Source organism: Paramacrobiotus metropolitanus, unplaced genomic scaffold (genome assembly GCF_019649055.1).
Source record: "Paramacrobiotus metropolitanus isolate TYO unplaced genomic scaffold, Prichtersi_v1.0 Parri_scaffold0000145, whole genome shotgun sequence".
Lineage (NCBI taxonomy): Eukaryota > Metazoa > Tardigrada > Eutardigrada > Parachela > Macrobiotidae > Paramacrobiotus > Paramacrobiotus metropolitanus.
In genome coordinates this window covers 231,766-249,839 of record NW_026570365.1, presented here as the reverse complement: position 1 = coordinate 249,839, position 18,074 = coordinate 231,766, and the positions used below count along the sequence as shown (strand labels likewise).

The 18,074-nt window shown below is 43.7% G+C and overlaps 1 protein-coding gene and 1 long non-coding RNA gene across 2 annotated transcripts; one reads left to right on the top strand and one right to left on the bottom strand.

Annotated features, from left to right (window-relative positions):
- Positions 1-5,185: 5,185 nt before the first annotated feature.
- On the top strand, positions 5,186-6,193 carry LOC129599425 (5-hydroxytryptamine receptor 1A-beta-like). Its single transcript, XM_055497649.1, has one exon. It carries the CDS (start codon positions 5,186-5,188, stop codon positions 6,191-6,193), a length of 1,008 nt encoding a protein of 335 aa, XP_055353624.1.
- A 5,382-nt stretch (positions 6,194-11,575) lies between these two features.
- Positions 11,576-14,470, bottom strand: LOC129599418 (uncharacterized). The gene is made up of 3 exons (XR_008691912.1): positions 12,416-14,470; positions 11,994-12,109; positions 11,576-11,924 (listed from the first exon to the last, which is right to left on the bottom strand). It is a non-coding gene; the product is annotated as an uncharacterized LOC129599418 (long non-coding RNA).
- Between the last annotated feature and the right edge of the window lie 3,604 nt (positions 14,471-18,074).

Genomic DNA, 18,074 nt, shown 5'->3' with positions numbered 1-18,074 from the left:
TTAGCTTACGAAAAGCCGGTACATGATGCTTACCTGGTAACCATTATGAGCACATTTTTTATTGTAAATGACTTTTCGATTCTGCACTCAGGTAGCAGCTACTTCAACGCAGCCAGTTAAATATCAGTTTCGTATTTTATGTGGTTTTTGAACGCTCTTACTGACGTAACACAATTACTGAACGTAACAACGATAGTTCGCGGCATGTTTAATGACAATAACAGTGCAAGAGAGGAAGCAAGGTTTGGTCAAGAGTTTAACCAGGTGAACAAGCTGGTCGAGCTGATGCAGGCTGTAGCAAGCTGAGTACAAGACTGAATTCTAGAAATTTCATGAGAAGGAAAGCTAGGCTGTAAAATAAACGAAATTCATAACGTAATGATGAATCGTAACTGGGGGGTCTTATGGATGTACAACGTCTATTGCTACAATACAGACCATAGCTAGCGCGTGGGAACATTGAGTTGTGGGTGTGAAATAACAATAAACCGGTTGGGATGCGTTATTTTGCAATATTCCAAGAATATTGGAACGTTCTATATAAAATGAACTCGAAATGATAGCTTACAAGCGCCGGTTATAATGGCTTACAATCTGCCGTACCGTTCGACAGAAATCACAGGAGGCCGTCAGAGGACGCTCCAGATGGAAAGTACGGATGTCCGAAATCGGGTTATCTACGACAACGCCGACAAAGCTGTGTGGATTTCGGGTACCTACATTAAACGTAATTTATGTACATGAATATAGTATGACTGAATCATCAAAGGCTGACGATTTTATGGGCTCCTATGCGCAAGTTCTTGTAAGTTTCCCCTGTGCAAGTTGTTTTTATCGCACGTATTTTGTGCTGTGAGAAGTGGAAGGCTACACATAACATTATTTATTTTTTAATTGCGCGTTTATGCGATCGACTTGTTCGTTTCACCCGTTAAATTCAAGTCAGACCCGCATTGCATGTTTCTTACAAATAATCTATGTACGAAAATAAAACACTTGTTTGCATTTTCATGATTTCATCTGGGAATTTGATGCTGCACATGGTGTATACTTAATTATATTTGATACTAATTTTGAAAGCGCCCCTCCTTCATAAATCACTGACGATTTAAGTATGACCGGTGCATTGCTGACTGCTGTTCTCATCCTCCGAAATAAAGTCTAGACGTTAAGGTTGTATGAGTATAAAGATTGAGTTTTTCGATCATGAGTCGGCAGTGCCTTCAGGAAAAAAAAGAAGCGTGACATATGTGTCTGTTCTGCTTCATTCTGATTGAATGAAACAAAATGTTTCTCTATACAAGTATCAAAAATTCTGGGTTACAGTCCACTATATGTATTGCGGACCGCGCGGTACTTCTGATGGAGTCCAAAACAAACATTCATTTCAGTTGTGGTTCTCATCTTCGTAGCTTTTGATCTGACTTAAAAACGAACGTTCATCTATAGGTGCTGTACCTGGGCCAAAGAAGTCATTTTTATTGATGGAAAGAATCTAGAGTTAAAAGATTTTGGAGAACTAAAGACTTAAAAAATTCCAATCCCATACGGAAAAATCGTTAGTGAACCGTGTACGGCAACGTTACCATAACCAGGACGCTTTCAGCATCCGCGCTAGCGAGATAATAAAAATCCCGCAGCGCTCCGTAGGTCGTGGCGAACGTTCTTAAGGGCGTAGACAAATAATATAGGATCTAAGCCAGCATGTACTACTTTCAAGATTTTACCAATCTGGTAAAACTGAATATTCTCAGACATGAGGTCAAAGATAAAATACAAATTACTTGGCGACCAGCATATAACAAAACTCCACGTGATGGCCGACAAAACGGGAAACGATGACTTAACTTTTTGTGCCGAAACGGCGTAATCAGCCGCCGCGGTGACCGCTCCATGGAACGGCAGTACGTTACGTTGCTTGTTTTTCCAGTGTTTGCAGCAAAAGTATATATAGCCCACAACGATCGTCAGTTCAGGCAAACCGTAGAAGATGATGATATTATAGGGCAACAGCCACTCCGGTTGGCCATGCCAGCTTATGGAAAATCCACAGTTGGCGCTGTCCAGTTTTTCCAGTCGAAGTACGCTATCGACCGTAATGGCCGGCACAATGTAAACCAAGATCATCATCCAACTACCAGCACAAATTCCAACAGCAAAGCTTCTCGTATGATATCTTCGGTAGGCAAATGGCCACTGGATAGCCCAGAAGCGGTTGACCACAATAAGCATATGGGCTAATGGGAGCGTTGGACCGAGCAGAGACAGCACAAAGCGGTAAAGGACACAAAATACTCCATGCGACCGCTCTGGTAACAGGTATTTAATAGCGAACAGGAATGGATTTTGTGATAATAAAGCACTTAATATATTAGCACTCAGCAGGCTCATCACGTAAATGCCAAAAGATGTTCGCAGGTTTCGATTGCGACAGTATGAAGCCAAGACCACAGTGTTGCCCAGTATAGCAAAAATGCTGGCCGTCAACATCAGCCACTGGATGTATGTAAAGTAACCCCGTAAGGGTGACTCAACTGATATTCCAAACACAGTAAGCGTGCGGGTGGAATTGTTCATTTTTATTTTCGAGTAAAAGAAGTTGTGCGTGGACTTCACACGTTTCACTTCTTCCTGCCATCAGGAAAGTCACTGTAATGGCGTAGGAACTACAGTGTTTCCCAGGTGTGCTAAAGAAACGGGTAATACAGCCGTGACACCAGGTATTTATTTGTGTAGTAGTGCAGACTGCATGCTGATTTCCTGAGAACTGCACGAATACTGTTTGTCTATTTTGACTGTTTTACGCTCATTAACGCTTGTTAGATCGCGCACGCGCTATGGCGCGCTATGGCGCGCTCCAGCGCCGATTTCGGAACCACTACAATTAACTCGAGCCAGCCGGCAGCGGCTTCACGATATGGGATACGTAGCCACGGTATAAGTGATAATAATTAGGCTGATATGTGTTCTGATCGCGACATTCCCTTGCAATAAACATAAATTAATGCGCTCAGGCATGGAAGGTCACTTCAAGGAAAACTGCTTGATTACCCGACAGTGTAGTTTTCGATGATTTTGCATTCTAGCGGTAGTAAGTAATGAAACACTAATATAACGTTTCCCGGATCAGTTATCGTATTTCCTTCCGTGACCAGTGAAGCATTTGCGTCCGCAACAATATGCAGGAGAGATATTGCTAAACTTTCTATAAAATACGAGCACGGTTATATCAGTCCGCATCAGATACCGGGAACGATACCGCGATCGATACGATTATTATCTTACACCACTGAACCTTTATTTCAAGAAGGAAAGTTGCCTCGGGACACTGCTATATTTGGGCGCCGGGCGAGAGCAGAACGGTATTTTGCTACTGTATTACTGTAAAATTAGACAGCAAAAGTAATACGTAACAAACATAACTTATAACATTTTCGCTCTTCCCGAAACTGCAAACAGTGATTTTCAAACAGCAATATATCTGCTTTTCTCAGAGGCCGTCTTGAAGTATGTTTAGTACTTTAAGACCGATAAACCGAAAGTACTATGTTGAAATATACTTATCTCTGAGTTTCCCATAAGTACCTATTTATCATTTACACAACGTACATCTTTTACACCCAAATTTGCCAAACACTGCGCTACCATAGCCCCCTCCCCGTGAGATATTGCAGAAATACCTGGAACAGAATCAGTATAATATTCATTGAATATAATATTCATTGATACAGTATTCATTGAATTTGGTTGAAATGGTACTGAATGCAAGTGAACAAAGTCTGTGTACAGATAGCTGCGCCGCCTTGCGCGAAAAAAAGAACGCCAAGCAACCGTACTATTCAGTTAACCCCGGCTGACGTTTTTACTGACTAGAGTAGGTATTACATATTATACAAATACAGAGTAATAAGTGTGCCTTTGGCAACACAGAATGCCTTTGGGTGGTCGCAGCGCAGTTTCTCCAGTGGTGTGTGTCTAAGTCTGCATTTTAATCCAGTTTCTTGTAATTTTGGAGACAGCTAATTTCCCACCATCCCGGCCGGATACCGGTATTCTCCTTGCCCAGGCAGTAACGGCGCCACAGATTAGCTTCCATTAGCAGCGGATCTTATTGCAAATGTGGCCTATCGGGGCTTTGTTTGTGTCGTATTAGTATAGTCAATGAACCCGGAACCTGAACGCAAACGCGTCCGCATCAGTACCTGAGTAAAACACTAAAACTAAAATCCAGTGTCCAGCTGCCCACTAAGCGCACATTTGTCTTGCGGCGAAATGTTGCAAGTGAAAATTCTCAAGCTAAATACCTCAACCCACAATCCACATGTCCGCGCCGACTGTCTTCGCGACAAAAAGTCCCGCATCGAACTTGAGTGCGAAAATGTCACACTCCCAATTGTACGGGTGCGAAATTGCCGATGGATAAGATATCTTTTTTAAGTTTTTGCATAGAATGTTGCTTGTGTCCTAAAGACGCAAGTCAGTTCTACGCTGAACTGGGTGTTTTAATAATGTTTGCAATATTGTCCTTAGACGGGTTTAGAATCCCATGTTAAGTAGATATGTTTCCTTCACCGGAAGCGGGCTAAATAACATGACCTACATTCATCAAACATCATCTGACCGGGCAAACTCGGTTTTTGAGCCGTTGCGGTGCATTTTTGACTAGGCTGCGGAAGTACGTTGACGAAGGTTGTTACTTGCACTGGCCGTTCGGAAATCCAAAGCAGGCGCATCCGGCACCTTCTTGCACCCTTCCGGCACCTACTAACGAATATCCGGTTTCCCAAAAATAATCTCATATTTCTGCTTGCGCTAAACCCGTCTTGTCCCGCTTATTAAATCCAGTCTGGATGCCAATTATTCCGTGACAAAGCTGTACACCGTGACCGGTGAGTTGCGGTAGCAATGCGTTAAGTATTAACGCAGTCATTCAATTTATCACCGGGAGACCAATTAACAGCGGTTTGCCGTATCTGGTTAGGTGGCACTCCGCGGTTTCCAGGTATGCCTAACCTAGCTCTGCCAGGAAACTGGAGAATGTCAAATTAGCTGGGTAAGTGTATACAAGTAGCAGTATTGAGACCTGCATTTATGGCTTGCTACCCGGCATTCCTGCTCTTGACATAAGAATAAGAAAAACCTCAATTTTAATGCGACGTGAAAAGAGTAGAAGAACAGATGACTAATGGATGACCGAAGCTGTAATAATGCTACAACGAGTGGTGCGCATTGGTCAAACGCCACCGATAACAGCAGCCTGGACTATGCCTGCCTCCATTACAGTTACTGGGGCGATCCACTGGCTGCCATAGAGATCGCTGCCATGGTATTAGTGATTGTTTGCAATACCGCCGGCCTCGCCAGCCTTTACCGCACCACCGCAATCAGTGGTTCATTCAAACCATACATAGCCAACCTTCTCCTAGCAAACCTGGCCATGGCCATCCTGGAGAATCCACTGGACATCCTCTTCGAGCTCTCTTGCGATCGGTGGACGCTCTCGTGGGCAGCCTGTGATTTTTTCTTGTACTGCAACTACGTTTTTGCCGGCTGGGAGATGCATGCCCACCTTCTCATCACAGTGAACCGGCTATGGGCGATGATCTTTCCCTACAACTACCGCCACCGGCACACGATGACCACCAGCTTTGTTTTGACGACTGGCGCCTTCATTTACGTGCATGCATGGATTTTGCCTGGTCTCGTCCGGGATTCCCTTTTCTTCCGAATAATGGGGAGAGAATGCGAAGTCAATGGCGACGCCCAACGACCCTGGCAGCTGATGGTGCAGACCTTCTTGTTTCTGGCTCCAATTGCCTTTGTGGCCGGATCCTACGTCTGCCTGGTAGTCAGACAGCGGATGCGTCTGAAAACGCGTCCTGATGCACCGGAAATCGAACTACAGTCACGCCCGACAGATAATGGAACCAGCGGTGAGGCTCCTGCAGCGCTGAAGAAGACGCGTCGGCAAAATAGCCGAGCCTTTTTCATCCTCACCCTGTTGACCTGCAGTTTGGTTGTCACATGGACGCCCTACCAGGTGTGCCAGTTGCTGCAGATCGGGGGTGTGACGGTAAATGATGACGTCGTGGGCGCCTTGGATGTTTTGTGGATCATCCAGTCTATCCTGGATCCGTTGCTGTCCACCAGCATTGTCTCCGACGTGCGTACTGTTTTTGTACAGCGGCATTGAAGAATATCCGCAAGTAAGCAGTTGTATGCAATGCAGCTTGTGATGAATGACCTTTCGCGTGACGGCATACAGTTGGATTTCGTGTAGAGGAGAGTTCTACGGCTTAAATTATGCTGCTGCATTATGTATATGATGCTCCTCATCATTATTACTTGGATGATTAACTAACTGGGTTTAACGACACTAAGCCTTAAACCCGCGTCGAAGGAATTCTATTAATTTTTTTTATGGGACAGCAGAGAAGTAAGGCAGCGCTAGGTAAGAATGTCTTAATTACACAGAAATTTGTATGTACGTATTACATAAAGTGGTGCATTGAATGCGGTAAAATTGAATTTGCTTGAATTTTGCGGTAATATTGTGCAGTTCGTCGTAAGCTAGAGATAAAATGAGGAAATATTGATCGTATGCACCGGGTGGATCATCGGAAACTTCCACGATAAACATTTACAAAGAAAAACCATCAAAAGAATCAGTGAACCCAGACAATTCCATCTGCTGGTTTAGCCCATTTAATTTCCAATTTCCTGTTCTAATTTCCTTAGACATTCCGCACATGGTCTGCTATACTTCTACTCGTCATAGAACTGGAGGTCGGACGAGTGAGAGCAGTTGCTGTTTGGACGGTGGACTGTCAGTGGACTTGGAAAAGTACATGTTTCCTCATATTCTCTGAAGCAACAGCATGTTTTCATTTGTTTTCCTATTGTTGCAGTGATATTATTTTCGCTTGGCTTATAATAAACCGAATAAAAGGATTTCGGGAAGTCAGCCACTGTTTGATATTTTCATGCAAATTACCAGCTACCAAGTAATTACGAAAAACCAATTAGAAATAGCATAAGAGTAAGTAATATTGCAAAATAATTTTTTACAGCATTGAGAAACTGTTTGTATCAAATAACAAAAGCTGGTATTGGCTTTAGGAATAAATTAATACAGCGTCACACAATTAAATTTGATTTACTAGAACGATAGAATGTGAGGTGTGAGTACTGCGCTAACGTCGCTAACCGATTACAAAATTTTAGTAATTTTAGTGAGTTTTTATTTCAGTACTTTTTTTATTTTTTTGTTTAGTTTTAGTATTTTAGTGTACCAAGTAGTACCGGTTACTGGCTAACCCGTAAAATTAACTACAGTACCAGCATATTCCGTTAATCCGTAAAACTGCCTGACAGCACATTCGCCGCCCATTTTAGTTTGCCATTGTCACCTTTACCTTTGTCTTTGCCGCCATGGATACCTTTACTGTCCCAAATTACCATCGAAAGACGCCGTTGCAAAAGCCTTTACCGGTGTCTTACCGTAAATTACTGAATCACCGTCAATACTTTACCGTATCTAACCTTTCATTATAAGGCTGCTCGCTAAGATTGTTAACGGTGCGGTTTTTTACCAGTGCACCGGTGCAATATGAAAAAATTGCGGTGCGATTTTGAAAAATAAATTGGTACAGGCGGTGCGGTTTTTGAGAAAAACCGCACCGGCGCACACCGGTGCGTTGGGGAAACCGCGTTGACGCACACCGGTTAATCGACGATATTCTTAAATTCATAATTATCATAAATTAATAATACTTTATTATGCGATGACGCTGCACGCTGTGCTCACGCCCACGGGAAGCACGGGCTGTGACGATCGTACGTCTAAATCGTACAGTGCTCACTCACACTCCCTACTCCCTAGTTTCAACTTGTAGCTGCTGCAGCAACCGGGTTGCCATAAAAACGAAAATGTAGCATTGCTGCGCAAACAATATGGCGGCTTGATTTTCCACGCTCTACATTGAGTCTGTTTTCGTCACAAAACTCTTAGAGAATTTGTTTTCGATATTTTACGTCGTGACAGTTTTGCTACGACTAGATACATCCTATTAGCGATGCCCTTAGAAGGCTTAGCGCTAGTAGTGTCAAGAAGTTCTGGAAATTGATAAGTAATAAAGTCGGTAATTTGTTGTTCTTGGGCAACTAAAGTGCGCTACACCGGTATAAACCGGTGCGGTGCGGTGTGAAAAATTGCGGTGCGATTTTTATTTTTCACCGCACCGTCCGGTGCGGTTTTCGCTTTACACCGGTAAGGTAAGTGCGATTTCTTGCAAAAAACCGCACCGACGGCACACCGGTGTACACCGCATCGCACCGTTAACAACGCTACTGAGCGCTCGCATTTAAACTATTATATACAAAAGCGTTGCCTTTTTCATTTCACCATAGCCTGATTGTAAGTGAACGAACTTTACGGAACCAGAAAATAGGAATGTTCAGCACCCTGTTTCTCTAAAAAAGAACGGACTCGCAATAATGCAGAAATCTGTTGGTTGCCGCTGTTTTACTTTGCTTTAATACTTTTTTTAATTGCATTTTCACCTTCAGTCTGATGCGAAATTAAGACTGACCGAACGGTACCATCGACGCCGTTACTTCGTCTAAATTTTGGGTTTTCAACAGCTTTACATTGATTGTACCGGCACAAAAATTATTCAATTTTGAGTCGGTCAGAAATAGCGGTGATTCGCACTTTATAGCCTACAGAACACTGTCATATACAGAAATGGCGGAAGAAAATTAATAATTATTAATCACAGATTCCAAATAATCCCGCTTATCTTACTGTCAGAATAACAGTAAGAACGGCAACAGCAAAATGACTAGATTGTTTGCACGATAAGCGTGGTTCAAATGGAACGTTTGAATAATAGTTAATAATTTTCTTACTGTTAACATAACAGTGAAAATGCTAATAAGTGAAGCCGAAAATCCAGGCTCGTCCGTATCCGAGTCAACGGAGTCCACTTCCATTTCGTTCCTAGTGACAAGACATTCTCGGTATAAGGTATCTTTACGCAACCATTTTAGAGCTTTTCGGCGGTAAGTTCGGACGGTGAAGGTATTCGCGGCGGCAAAGCTGACAAAGGCAAACTGAGACGGCAAGGAGCGAGGGGCAAAAGCAGTACTTTAAGTTTAGGCTACCCCTTTCAACCTGACAAAATAAATTAGACTGCATTTTCTGGTTATTAGCGTAGGTTTGTTAGCTCAAGGGTGCACTTTTTTTCGTAAAACAAGGTATACTGGCAGTCGTATGATTAAATTGTCACTGAAATGCTAAACTATGGATAAAACGGCGTAATCTTCACTTGCATTGTAACTGTTAGAGGCAATTCTACGTAAAATTCGCTTTAATGCACAAAACAGTAGATTTACCGTATTAAAGCGAATGAATGTTGGCTTAACATGTTGTGGTCATCTGTGCTGACCACTTTAACATGAGCGCAGCATGCCAGTGCAGTTATTACTGAAAGCTGGCAAAACTTCTTCTAATCAGTTTTCAGTTCGTCGGGGACGTTCTAGTAAACCAGAACTGCGATCTGGGCGCACAGTGAACAGTAATGTTGCTTCTGAATTTTGGTAATTGTAATCTTAGCTGCCTCGTGACCTCGCATCCTTTTCCAACGTGAAAAGGCGTTTTGCTCCATGGAAGCGCTGTATCAAGCCAGCTATTTCGGTAGACGCTTTAAGGGCATTGTTCTTGTATTTTATCAACAGCGACCCCTTAAAATAAAAAACCCACCTCGAAATAAGGAACTAAGCCTAGTGAAAAGTGGTAAAGTAAAAAATGACCACGATGATGAAATATTAAGAATACGTTTTTAGGCGTCAAGCCTGTTTCCAGTTGACCGGGGTGATATTATACAGCAGAAGATTCAGCTTTGGCATATGGCGTAACAGAATAAAATGACAGAGGATTCTATTATTGCAATACAATGTATTATTACATATATTATACTCTTACAACAGTCAATACATAATATTATTTCAAAATAGGTGCTCAAGTGTGACATTTGGGCAAACATTTTTAACGGCTTTCTACAAACATCGTTTTGCAGGGGTTTTTTTTGCTTCCGCGGTAAGCAGCGAATATACTGCCCAGGTGCTTGACGCCACTGCTTGGAAGCCAGCATGCAGAGCGGAGGATTCAGGGTACAGTCCAACGAGAATAGTATATTCACGACAGCCAACGCCCAGCACGGCTTTCGTCTTGGAGGTAAACGTTTCTGTGGGGACTACCCACCGGCACAGTGGTCGCACCAATCCGAGGCATGACACTTACAGCCTGTGTAACTGTGTCAACACAGGTTTTACGCAGATTTCTCACTTTCCAAACAACAACAGGATTGATAACGGTGACCAGCGCTTGCGGCAACGGATGCGTGATGTATGCGTAGAGGACGTTGTAAAAGTAATTATAGCTAAAGTTGTAAATGCACAAATTCCGAGTGTGGCACCACGGGCGCGGCTGTCGTCATGGAGAAATACTGGCAACGACAACACATTGATGACGACCATCACCGCCACGATTAGCGTGGCCGCCAGTTTCTCATGTGCCGCACACGGTAACTGAATGGAGAAGTCACCGCCCACAGCCGGTCGATGCTGATGAGGGCGTGAGCTGACACAATACACGCACTGGCAATTTGCGAGCAGTAAAGCACGAACAAGCAACCGTATTCACCGAACGCCCAGCGGAACTGCAGGTAATTGCTGATGTGCGCCACGTTACTGGTGCAGGACTTGAGGAATCCAGTGCTGACAAGGTCACAATGTAGCTGTTAAAGGTGTCCAGAGTTGGGGAGATTTGACATAGGAGGGAACTGTTGCTGGAACAGCTGATTATGGTCAAAATTAGGTACAAATTGCCCAAGTAAACGGTTCAGGTTGCTTTGCCGGGGGAAAAGCCCCGGAGGCATTCAGTGTGTTGCTGCCGTTGGGCAATGATGCATTAGCAAAACAATCGCCAGTTGAACCAGTATTAATTTGAAAAGTCATTCTGTTGCTTGGGAAATAAGGTTGAAATATGTATCGCTCAAAAGCGAAACTACTGGAAAAGCGGAAACCAGTAAACGGATTTTTTAAAGCAATTATGCCATTTTATGAGGGGGTAAAATCCTAAAAAAGTGAGTACGAGTATGAAATCAAGTAAAAAAATGATACGTTTTCCGGAAATTGTTCTGGTTTGCACTACAACGATCCTTGTCTTTTATCGTGGCGTTTGCGGATGTCGGACAAGCCAGCTGCTGTGAATCGTGCTAATTATTGTTTCAGCCGCTTTAAAAGTAATTCGCCATGAATAACCCAATGCCCGATTCTACGGTAGGCACTTTTTTAACGCCGCTTAAGCAGCTTTTAAACGTTGAACAGTGCTGCGGATTACCTATGCAGTGCACTGGTGAGATGCCGCAGCTACAAATAGTTTCAATATACTTATGGAGCCGCTTTTGACATACACAAAGACGTCTCCAACTATGGCCTTTGAACGTGCTAAACGTGTCAAGAAGCGCACTAAAAAGTCTGAGAATCAACGTTCGCCATTCAGTTCTTTTATTACGATATCGTACCCGGATTCCATCAGTAAAAAAACAAACAAAAATCAACAAATTAATTACCGCCTTGAAAAAACTTCAAACACGCAGAAAAATAAAACAAAAAGCGATACTCTGGGGTACAATCCAAAATCACGAATTTATTGATTTTCTAGTCATTGGGCGCTCTGATACTAAACTTCAAAAAAACACTTTTTACCAACCAAACAAGAAACGTCTGACAATATTGTCTTTAATCTAATCCTTAAATTGGTGTTCTGAAACCTTCGAAGGCCTTCTTCTTCCACGCATTCATCGTACGATACAGGCGATCACCGCTTGTCACGTTGCATCCGAGCCCATCCAAATGCACTGCAAAAAGAAATCAAGCAGATATTAAAAAAAAAAAGTTTAACAGTTTTTGCTATACAGCAGACATACAGAAACTCGCTCTTCACGCAGTTGCACAATTTGCATCATTTCTGATGGTTGCTGTTGCAATATTGCCGACCGCCCGCAGTTTTTTCGGCTCTTCAATCTAACGATTTCGTTACTTGCTAAAAAACAACATCCAAAAGTTAAATGTTCCTCCATTTCTTTCTTATCGTTTCAAAGCTGTTGCAGAATTTTCAGTAATTTCTGGAATACATAATCAACTGGCTATATAACCGAAATGCATTTTAGCAGTTTACCAAGCTGCTTCAGAACCAGCGATCAAGGCATCGAGCTCAAATATGCAATAAATGCAAATAATATGTGAGTTATGTATATTCAGCAATTAAGCTTTTTTTTTAAAGGCTGATATAACTTTTTAAAGTACACAAGCGCTGAAACTAATGTTTAATTCTTATTCGTAAACTTACTTTAGAGTAACTCTGCGTCATCAATGGTAGGGACGATATCGTCAAGGATCGGATCCTCGTGCTGCGGGCTCCGCAGGGCTTAGAGAGTGCGGCCATTTGGCGCTCAGATTTTTTTATCGTTTATCATGGCATCTGCTTTAATCTTTCATCCGGACCCAGCCTAATAAATAAACCTTAACGCGAACTCGAATGCAAAATTATTATAATGCAATTAGCAAAAATAGCAAACTCAATTAAAACATGCGATATCGCAGATTTCCCTGTAATACAACAGGGAAATCTGCTATGCGCCCGGAAAATTTCCGGGCGCATAGCACTTTCGTTAAATTATTCCAGAAAAGTGAAAACGAAAAGTTTTATTCACAAAACGGGATGAGAATAACAAAAAGGTGGAACCAAGAGCTCAAACTTCAAAGATAAAAATATGCATTCCCTCTGCAGCAGCCACACTTGACTGAATCAATACTTTATTGGCAATAGCCACCCGAATAACAATAATTGCAAGCGCTGGTACACTACTTAATTTTTAAAAATTAAACATTAAAAAAACAGCCAAAATCCCTATCCTCTCTCAAGTAGAAAGGCAAGGCACTCAAACAGCCGTAGCATTCCCTTTGACGACAGCTAAACTAAAACGCTGCTTGAGGAAAGCATTAGAACGCGCTTCACCCGTTAAGTCCGGAATTTTGCGGCCCATGAAATGCAGTAGTTCACTAAACGCAGGACCAAAAACTCCCAGCGTCTCAGTAACCAGAGGATAGAAGAGGTATCCGTATTCCAAAAACAAGTACGTCCGGCGTTTGGAATTTTTTGCCAGTTGCGCCACACTTCCGGCTTTCTTCGAGCTTCCGGTAACGTGAGAATCTGCAACAGTACACCAGCTTGTTACGTCCCAAACCAGCGGTTTGCCCTGGCGGACAGGTATCAGCGTCATCCCGTCGGGTCTTTTTCCCTCTGTGCTTGATAGCCCAGTCGGTTCCAGGCTTCCAGCTGACAAGGAAAGCCAGCTCTTTCACAACAATTCTTGGCTATGCTGTTCATCGCTATTCTTGGCCATGCTTGACTGAATTCAGCGGCAAAAACCATGGCGGGTGCACTGACTCTGAAACAAGTACTGCCACGCAACCAACAAAATAAACATCCTCTGGTTTGGCTGTGAGGCGGGCAGATCTGCTATTTGGCCGAAACGTCAGGTTTTCGATAGAATAATAAGTGACACAAAGAATGTGTAACAAGACGATATCGTCAGTGATACTAATAATTTGAATATTTCATAATAAGGGAATGAAGAATAAAAAAATGTGGATCACTGAAAAGTACAGAGGGTATGCACTCAGCATATCCAGAACGGGCCTGCACGGCACCTGTGCAGTACCTGCTTACTACTGCCTATGAGCGGCTCAAAAAACAAACAGTGCTAAAGCCTGCATTTTGACACACATCGCACACCACTGGACATCTCCTGTACTTATAGTTTTTTACCGTGTATAATCGGGAGGAGTTCATTTCTGAGCTGCAGTCCAACGGGGAATTGCCGCCCACGACAATTTTCTTAGCTTTTACGTATATTGCTACTACGGTTATACTGAAATCTCATCCGGGTTGTGTTTGTAAATATGACAAGAGTCATCCGAAGAAATGCTGAACCTACCGAGAATAAATATCCAGATCATGTTGTTTTTGCGCTCGTGGGCTGGTTTGCGTTAGTTTTAGAACCATGAGGGGCTTCATGGTGACGCAGTCACCAACAAGGATATGGGCGAAAATCATTATAGATCATTATAGTCGAAGTATCTTAGCTGTGAAATGATAGAAATCGCCGTAGTGCTAACTGCATTTGAAATTTCATTAGATTTTTTTGTGGCTGACTGTTTTGCTCAGCTTGTCATGAACAATGCAGATAAGCAGGTCTAATGGTAGATCCAGAACAGATCCACAGACGGAGACAGAAACGGAATCTATCCCGTGGAAGTGAGCAATACGATCTGGATTGCGAACTATTGCGAAATCACAAAACGTCGCACCGTAAACTGCTGACTTTTTAATATTGAAAGTCTGCACAACAGAAAATCAACAAGTGATCGGCGCAGCTCGATCGTAAAACGTAGAGCCAATTCAACAGCTCGATCGTAAAACGAAACCAATTCAACAGCGTGCAACGCTGTGCAGCTACCGCACCCACTATCAGAACGCAAGCCAATCACAAGAGACACAACACAGACACGTAATCCAAAGGCGTAGCGCCACAGGCGTAGCGCCACTGACGTGAACGCTAGTGATCCCGGTCTCACATGCCTCTGGGGGGATGCCGAGCTCCTGTGAGGCTGGACACACTCCCGGATCCACGAGAAGACGACGGTCGCCGGTGTCTGTGTGCGCTCAAAAACATCAATTCTCTTAATCCATTTATCATATCACATCAATTCCATAAGGCACAATTCCATTTAATACGATGTGAATAAAGAGATCCAATTATAAAAAAATACTATAAGAAAACAGATCAACAGTTAAACAGATCAACAAAAGTATTAATCCAAATGCAAAATGTAGACTAGGATCCTCCATTTCTGACTCGTAAAGGTCACAGGTCCTGTCCACCGTTTTCCGCACTTTGGCCCATTCCGCTCTGTTGAGCAATGCCGCGCATCCATAATGCGACTTTTCATCACAATCCGCTTGAGAATCAGGTGCGTATCAAGTACGACTTAGGAATACTGCTTCAATCTTTGGAATATGGTGCGTATCATTCGTACGACTTCAAAATGAGATCCAATAAAAGTCATGGAGGGACGTCTTTGAAGACAAGCGTAGTCCGCTTCCTCCCTAGTAAAGGTCATCCTTTGTTGAGATGATCCGTTGAGATGTGCGACTCGTTTTGGGTTAATGGTCCCAAAGGTCATGCGACTTGAATTCCGATACGGTGACTCTATTGGGCAATTGATGATCCCAAAGGTCATCCCACTCGTCAAAACTCCCATTAAAGGTCATGGAGGAACTTAGCCAATTTTCTGCAGCTTTCAAGCACTTCTTCGCTTGCCTCCCTGGTAAAATTTGCAGTTTGACCTTTCCGTCGCACATCCAACTTCAGTATGCCTCGAGCGGCGAGAGTGCCGGCAAGTTTACCGTAGCATCTCTGATGGGGCCGGCTAGTTACCGCATTGAGTTTACCCCATGAAATTTCCACCTTAAATCTTTTACTCTTGTTCGCCGCTTGTGGCTAACATCCATTACTACGAGAAATCCGGCTTGGTTACCGTAGTTTTCTCGTTTTAATTTTGACACTGAATCGCTTACAGAGAGTGCCGGCATAGTTTACCGTAACAACTCTAATGAGGCCGGCTGATTGCCGCATTAAGTTAACCTCATCAATATTCCACCTGTTGTCTTTTCTCTTTTTCGCCGCTTGTGGCCCCGTTTCGTATGCAAGAGATCCGGCTTGATTACCGTTGTTTCTCTTGTGCATTTATAACACTGAGTCGCTTAGAGAGGAGGGCCGGCTAACTGCCGTAGCAACTCCCTTGGAGCCGGCTTTATAGACCGAATCAATTTCAACCCCAATAGTATTCCACATGATTTCTTTAGGCAATTCTGTGCTATAAATGCTGCAAACGACAAATACACAAATACAATTAATGTTAACATGTCACATATCACGCCCTTTATACAACACCGTTTTTCATTTTTGTGACGTACCGACAAAATGCCGTAGACGTCCTTTCAATAGTGTGATCCTAAAGGTCAACACTATTCCATTTCATTTGAATCGCCCTCACCATCTCTCGGCGGGCGTTTCTTAGCGCTTTCCGGTTGGTTTCGATCGGAAGTTCGGTCAACTGGTTCCGTCGAGTCAACTTCCATGACCTTTACCGGGTCAACATGGCGCTGGCCACGACCTTTCCCTTGGCGGCTTCGCTTAACTCTCTCAAGTTGGTGCCGTGCGTCGTTCTCCTCTAACCGCAGTCTTCGGTTATTAGGGTCAGCTGCCAGTCGCCGTTGTACGTCAGCGAGATTATCTCGGAGTTGCTGGTTCCGTATACCACGTCGTCCCATCTGGTTAGGAGCACGTTCCGGACGACGGTCACTTTTCTTCACCAAGAATTCATCAATGTAAGTCTCGACTCCGTCTACCGGTTCCACATAGTCACTTCCTAGTGAATCTTTGATCTTATTGATCCTCTCTTCAACTTGCGAGGCATGGCGCTGTGTCAAGTTGCCCTTTTCCATCCGTGTCTTACATTTCTTCAGCGCCTTCCGAGCATTATGGGCTATGCTGATGTGTTCCAACGGTTGTCCCAATTTAGCGACGTGAGGTCGGAAAAACGGTGGGATATCGTCTCTCATCGTATTCGATACCAGCTGGTTCTGTGTCTTGTAATGTGCCAGTCGTGGCAAAAGACCTTTGCCCCATCCTTTTTGCGGCATAGTCTTTCGGATCCACCTGAAGTCCTACTGATGCTCTGGCTGCGAGCAACTTGAAAGCCGGATTCACGTAGCGTAGAACAAACTGAGCCACATATTCCTGTCGTTCAGGATAATCGCGATAATAAAACTGTGTCATTCCGATTGGGTCAGTTGTATCCAATGGTACATCCAATAAGTTCAAATCCACTAAGCTGTGTAGCCCATTCTGTCTGATAGGAGATAACAGTCCCGTACCGAATCGCGGTGGATGAATAACCGGCGAAAAGTCCTTGTTCCACTCCTCTTTAATTTCTTTCGCGTAACCTGAGTCAAGTAAGAATTGACTCAGCTGTCAGAATTGTGCCAATTTGTTGGCTTCAACCGAATCCGGCTCAAGTCCAAAGTATCGACAAATTTCGACCGTTTGCTCATCGATATCAGTCGTCTTGTATTCCATGTCAATACTTTCTGGTTGTCGGTTATTAAATCTGGAGTTTAATCGCTGATCACCTTGGCGACAATTATCCGGTTCGCCTTGACCTTCCAGTTCGCGTCGGTCTGCTGATGCTGGCTGCGACGGTTCATTACTCGTCGATGAAGCCGGTTGAAGGTCACTATCCAAGATTACATTTCGTCGGTGAGTCACATTCTCTTGAGACGTGGTTTCGACAACTGAGCCAGTGCCTTCCATCGCGTCATCTTCTTGTACGGTACTCACGATGGATCCACTACGTGAACTGTTGACTCCATTCGCTGATATTTTGGGGTGAATCTTCCTCTCCGCACTCGATGACCTTTTGCTTGCGCCTGAGTCAAAGGTCGCGTAGAATGCAGCCTCTGTTGCCATCTTTTATCGCGTGGGTCAGGCGTTCGATTTCGCGTATGTTCGCGTCTTTTATCCCATGACCTTTCGGGTGTTGACATCCTGACGTTACGATTACGGAAAGCAACTTCCGTCGGCACCTGATGTCCTTCCTTTTCAGGTTCTGTACGGAATGTCTCCGCACGCCGTTTTTCTTCACGTTCTCTGGTCGCTGCCAATAACTTCGTTGTGTCGATCTTCCTCTGAATGCTCATCTCTGTTACTTCATCGCCGTGGCGTACCCATCCTCTTCCGCCACGGTAATCCCTGTCGCGGGAGCGTTCGCGTGACCTTTCACTGTGGTAGTCACGTGTAGTCACGTGTCCTTTCACGAGAATGTCCGCGTGACTTTCTCTATGCGGAGGCGATCGAGGTCGAATGAAACCTTCGTCCTGT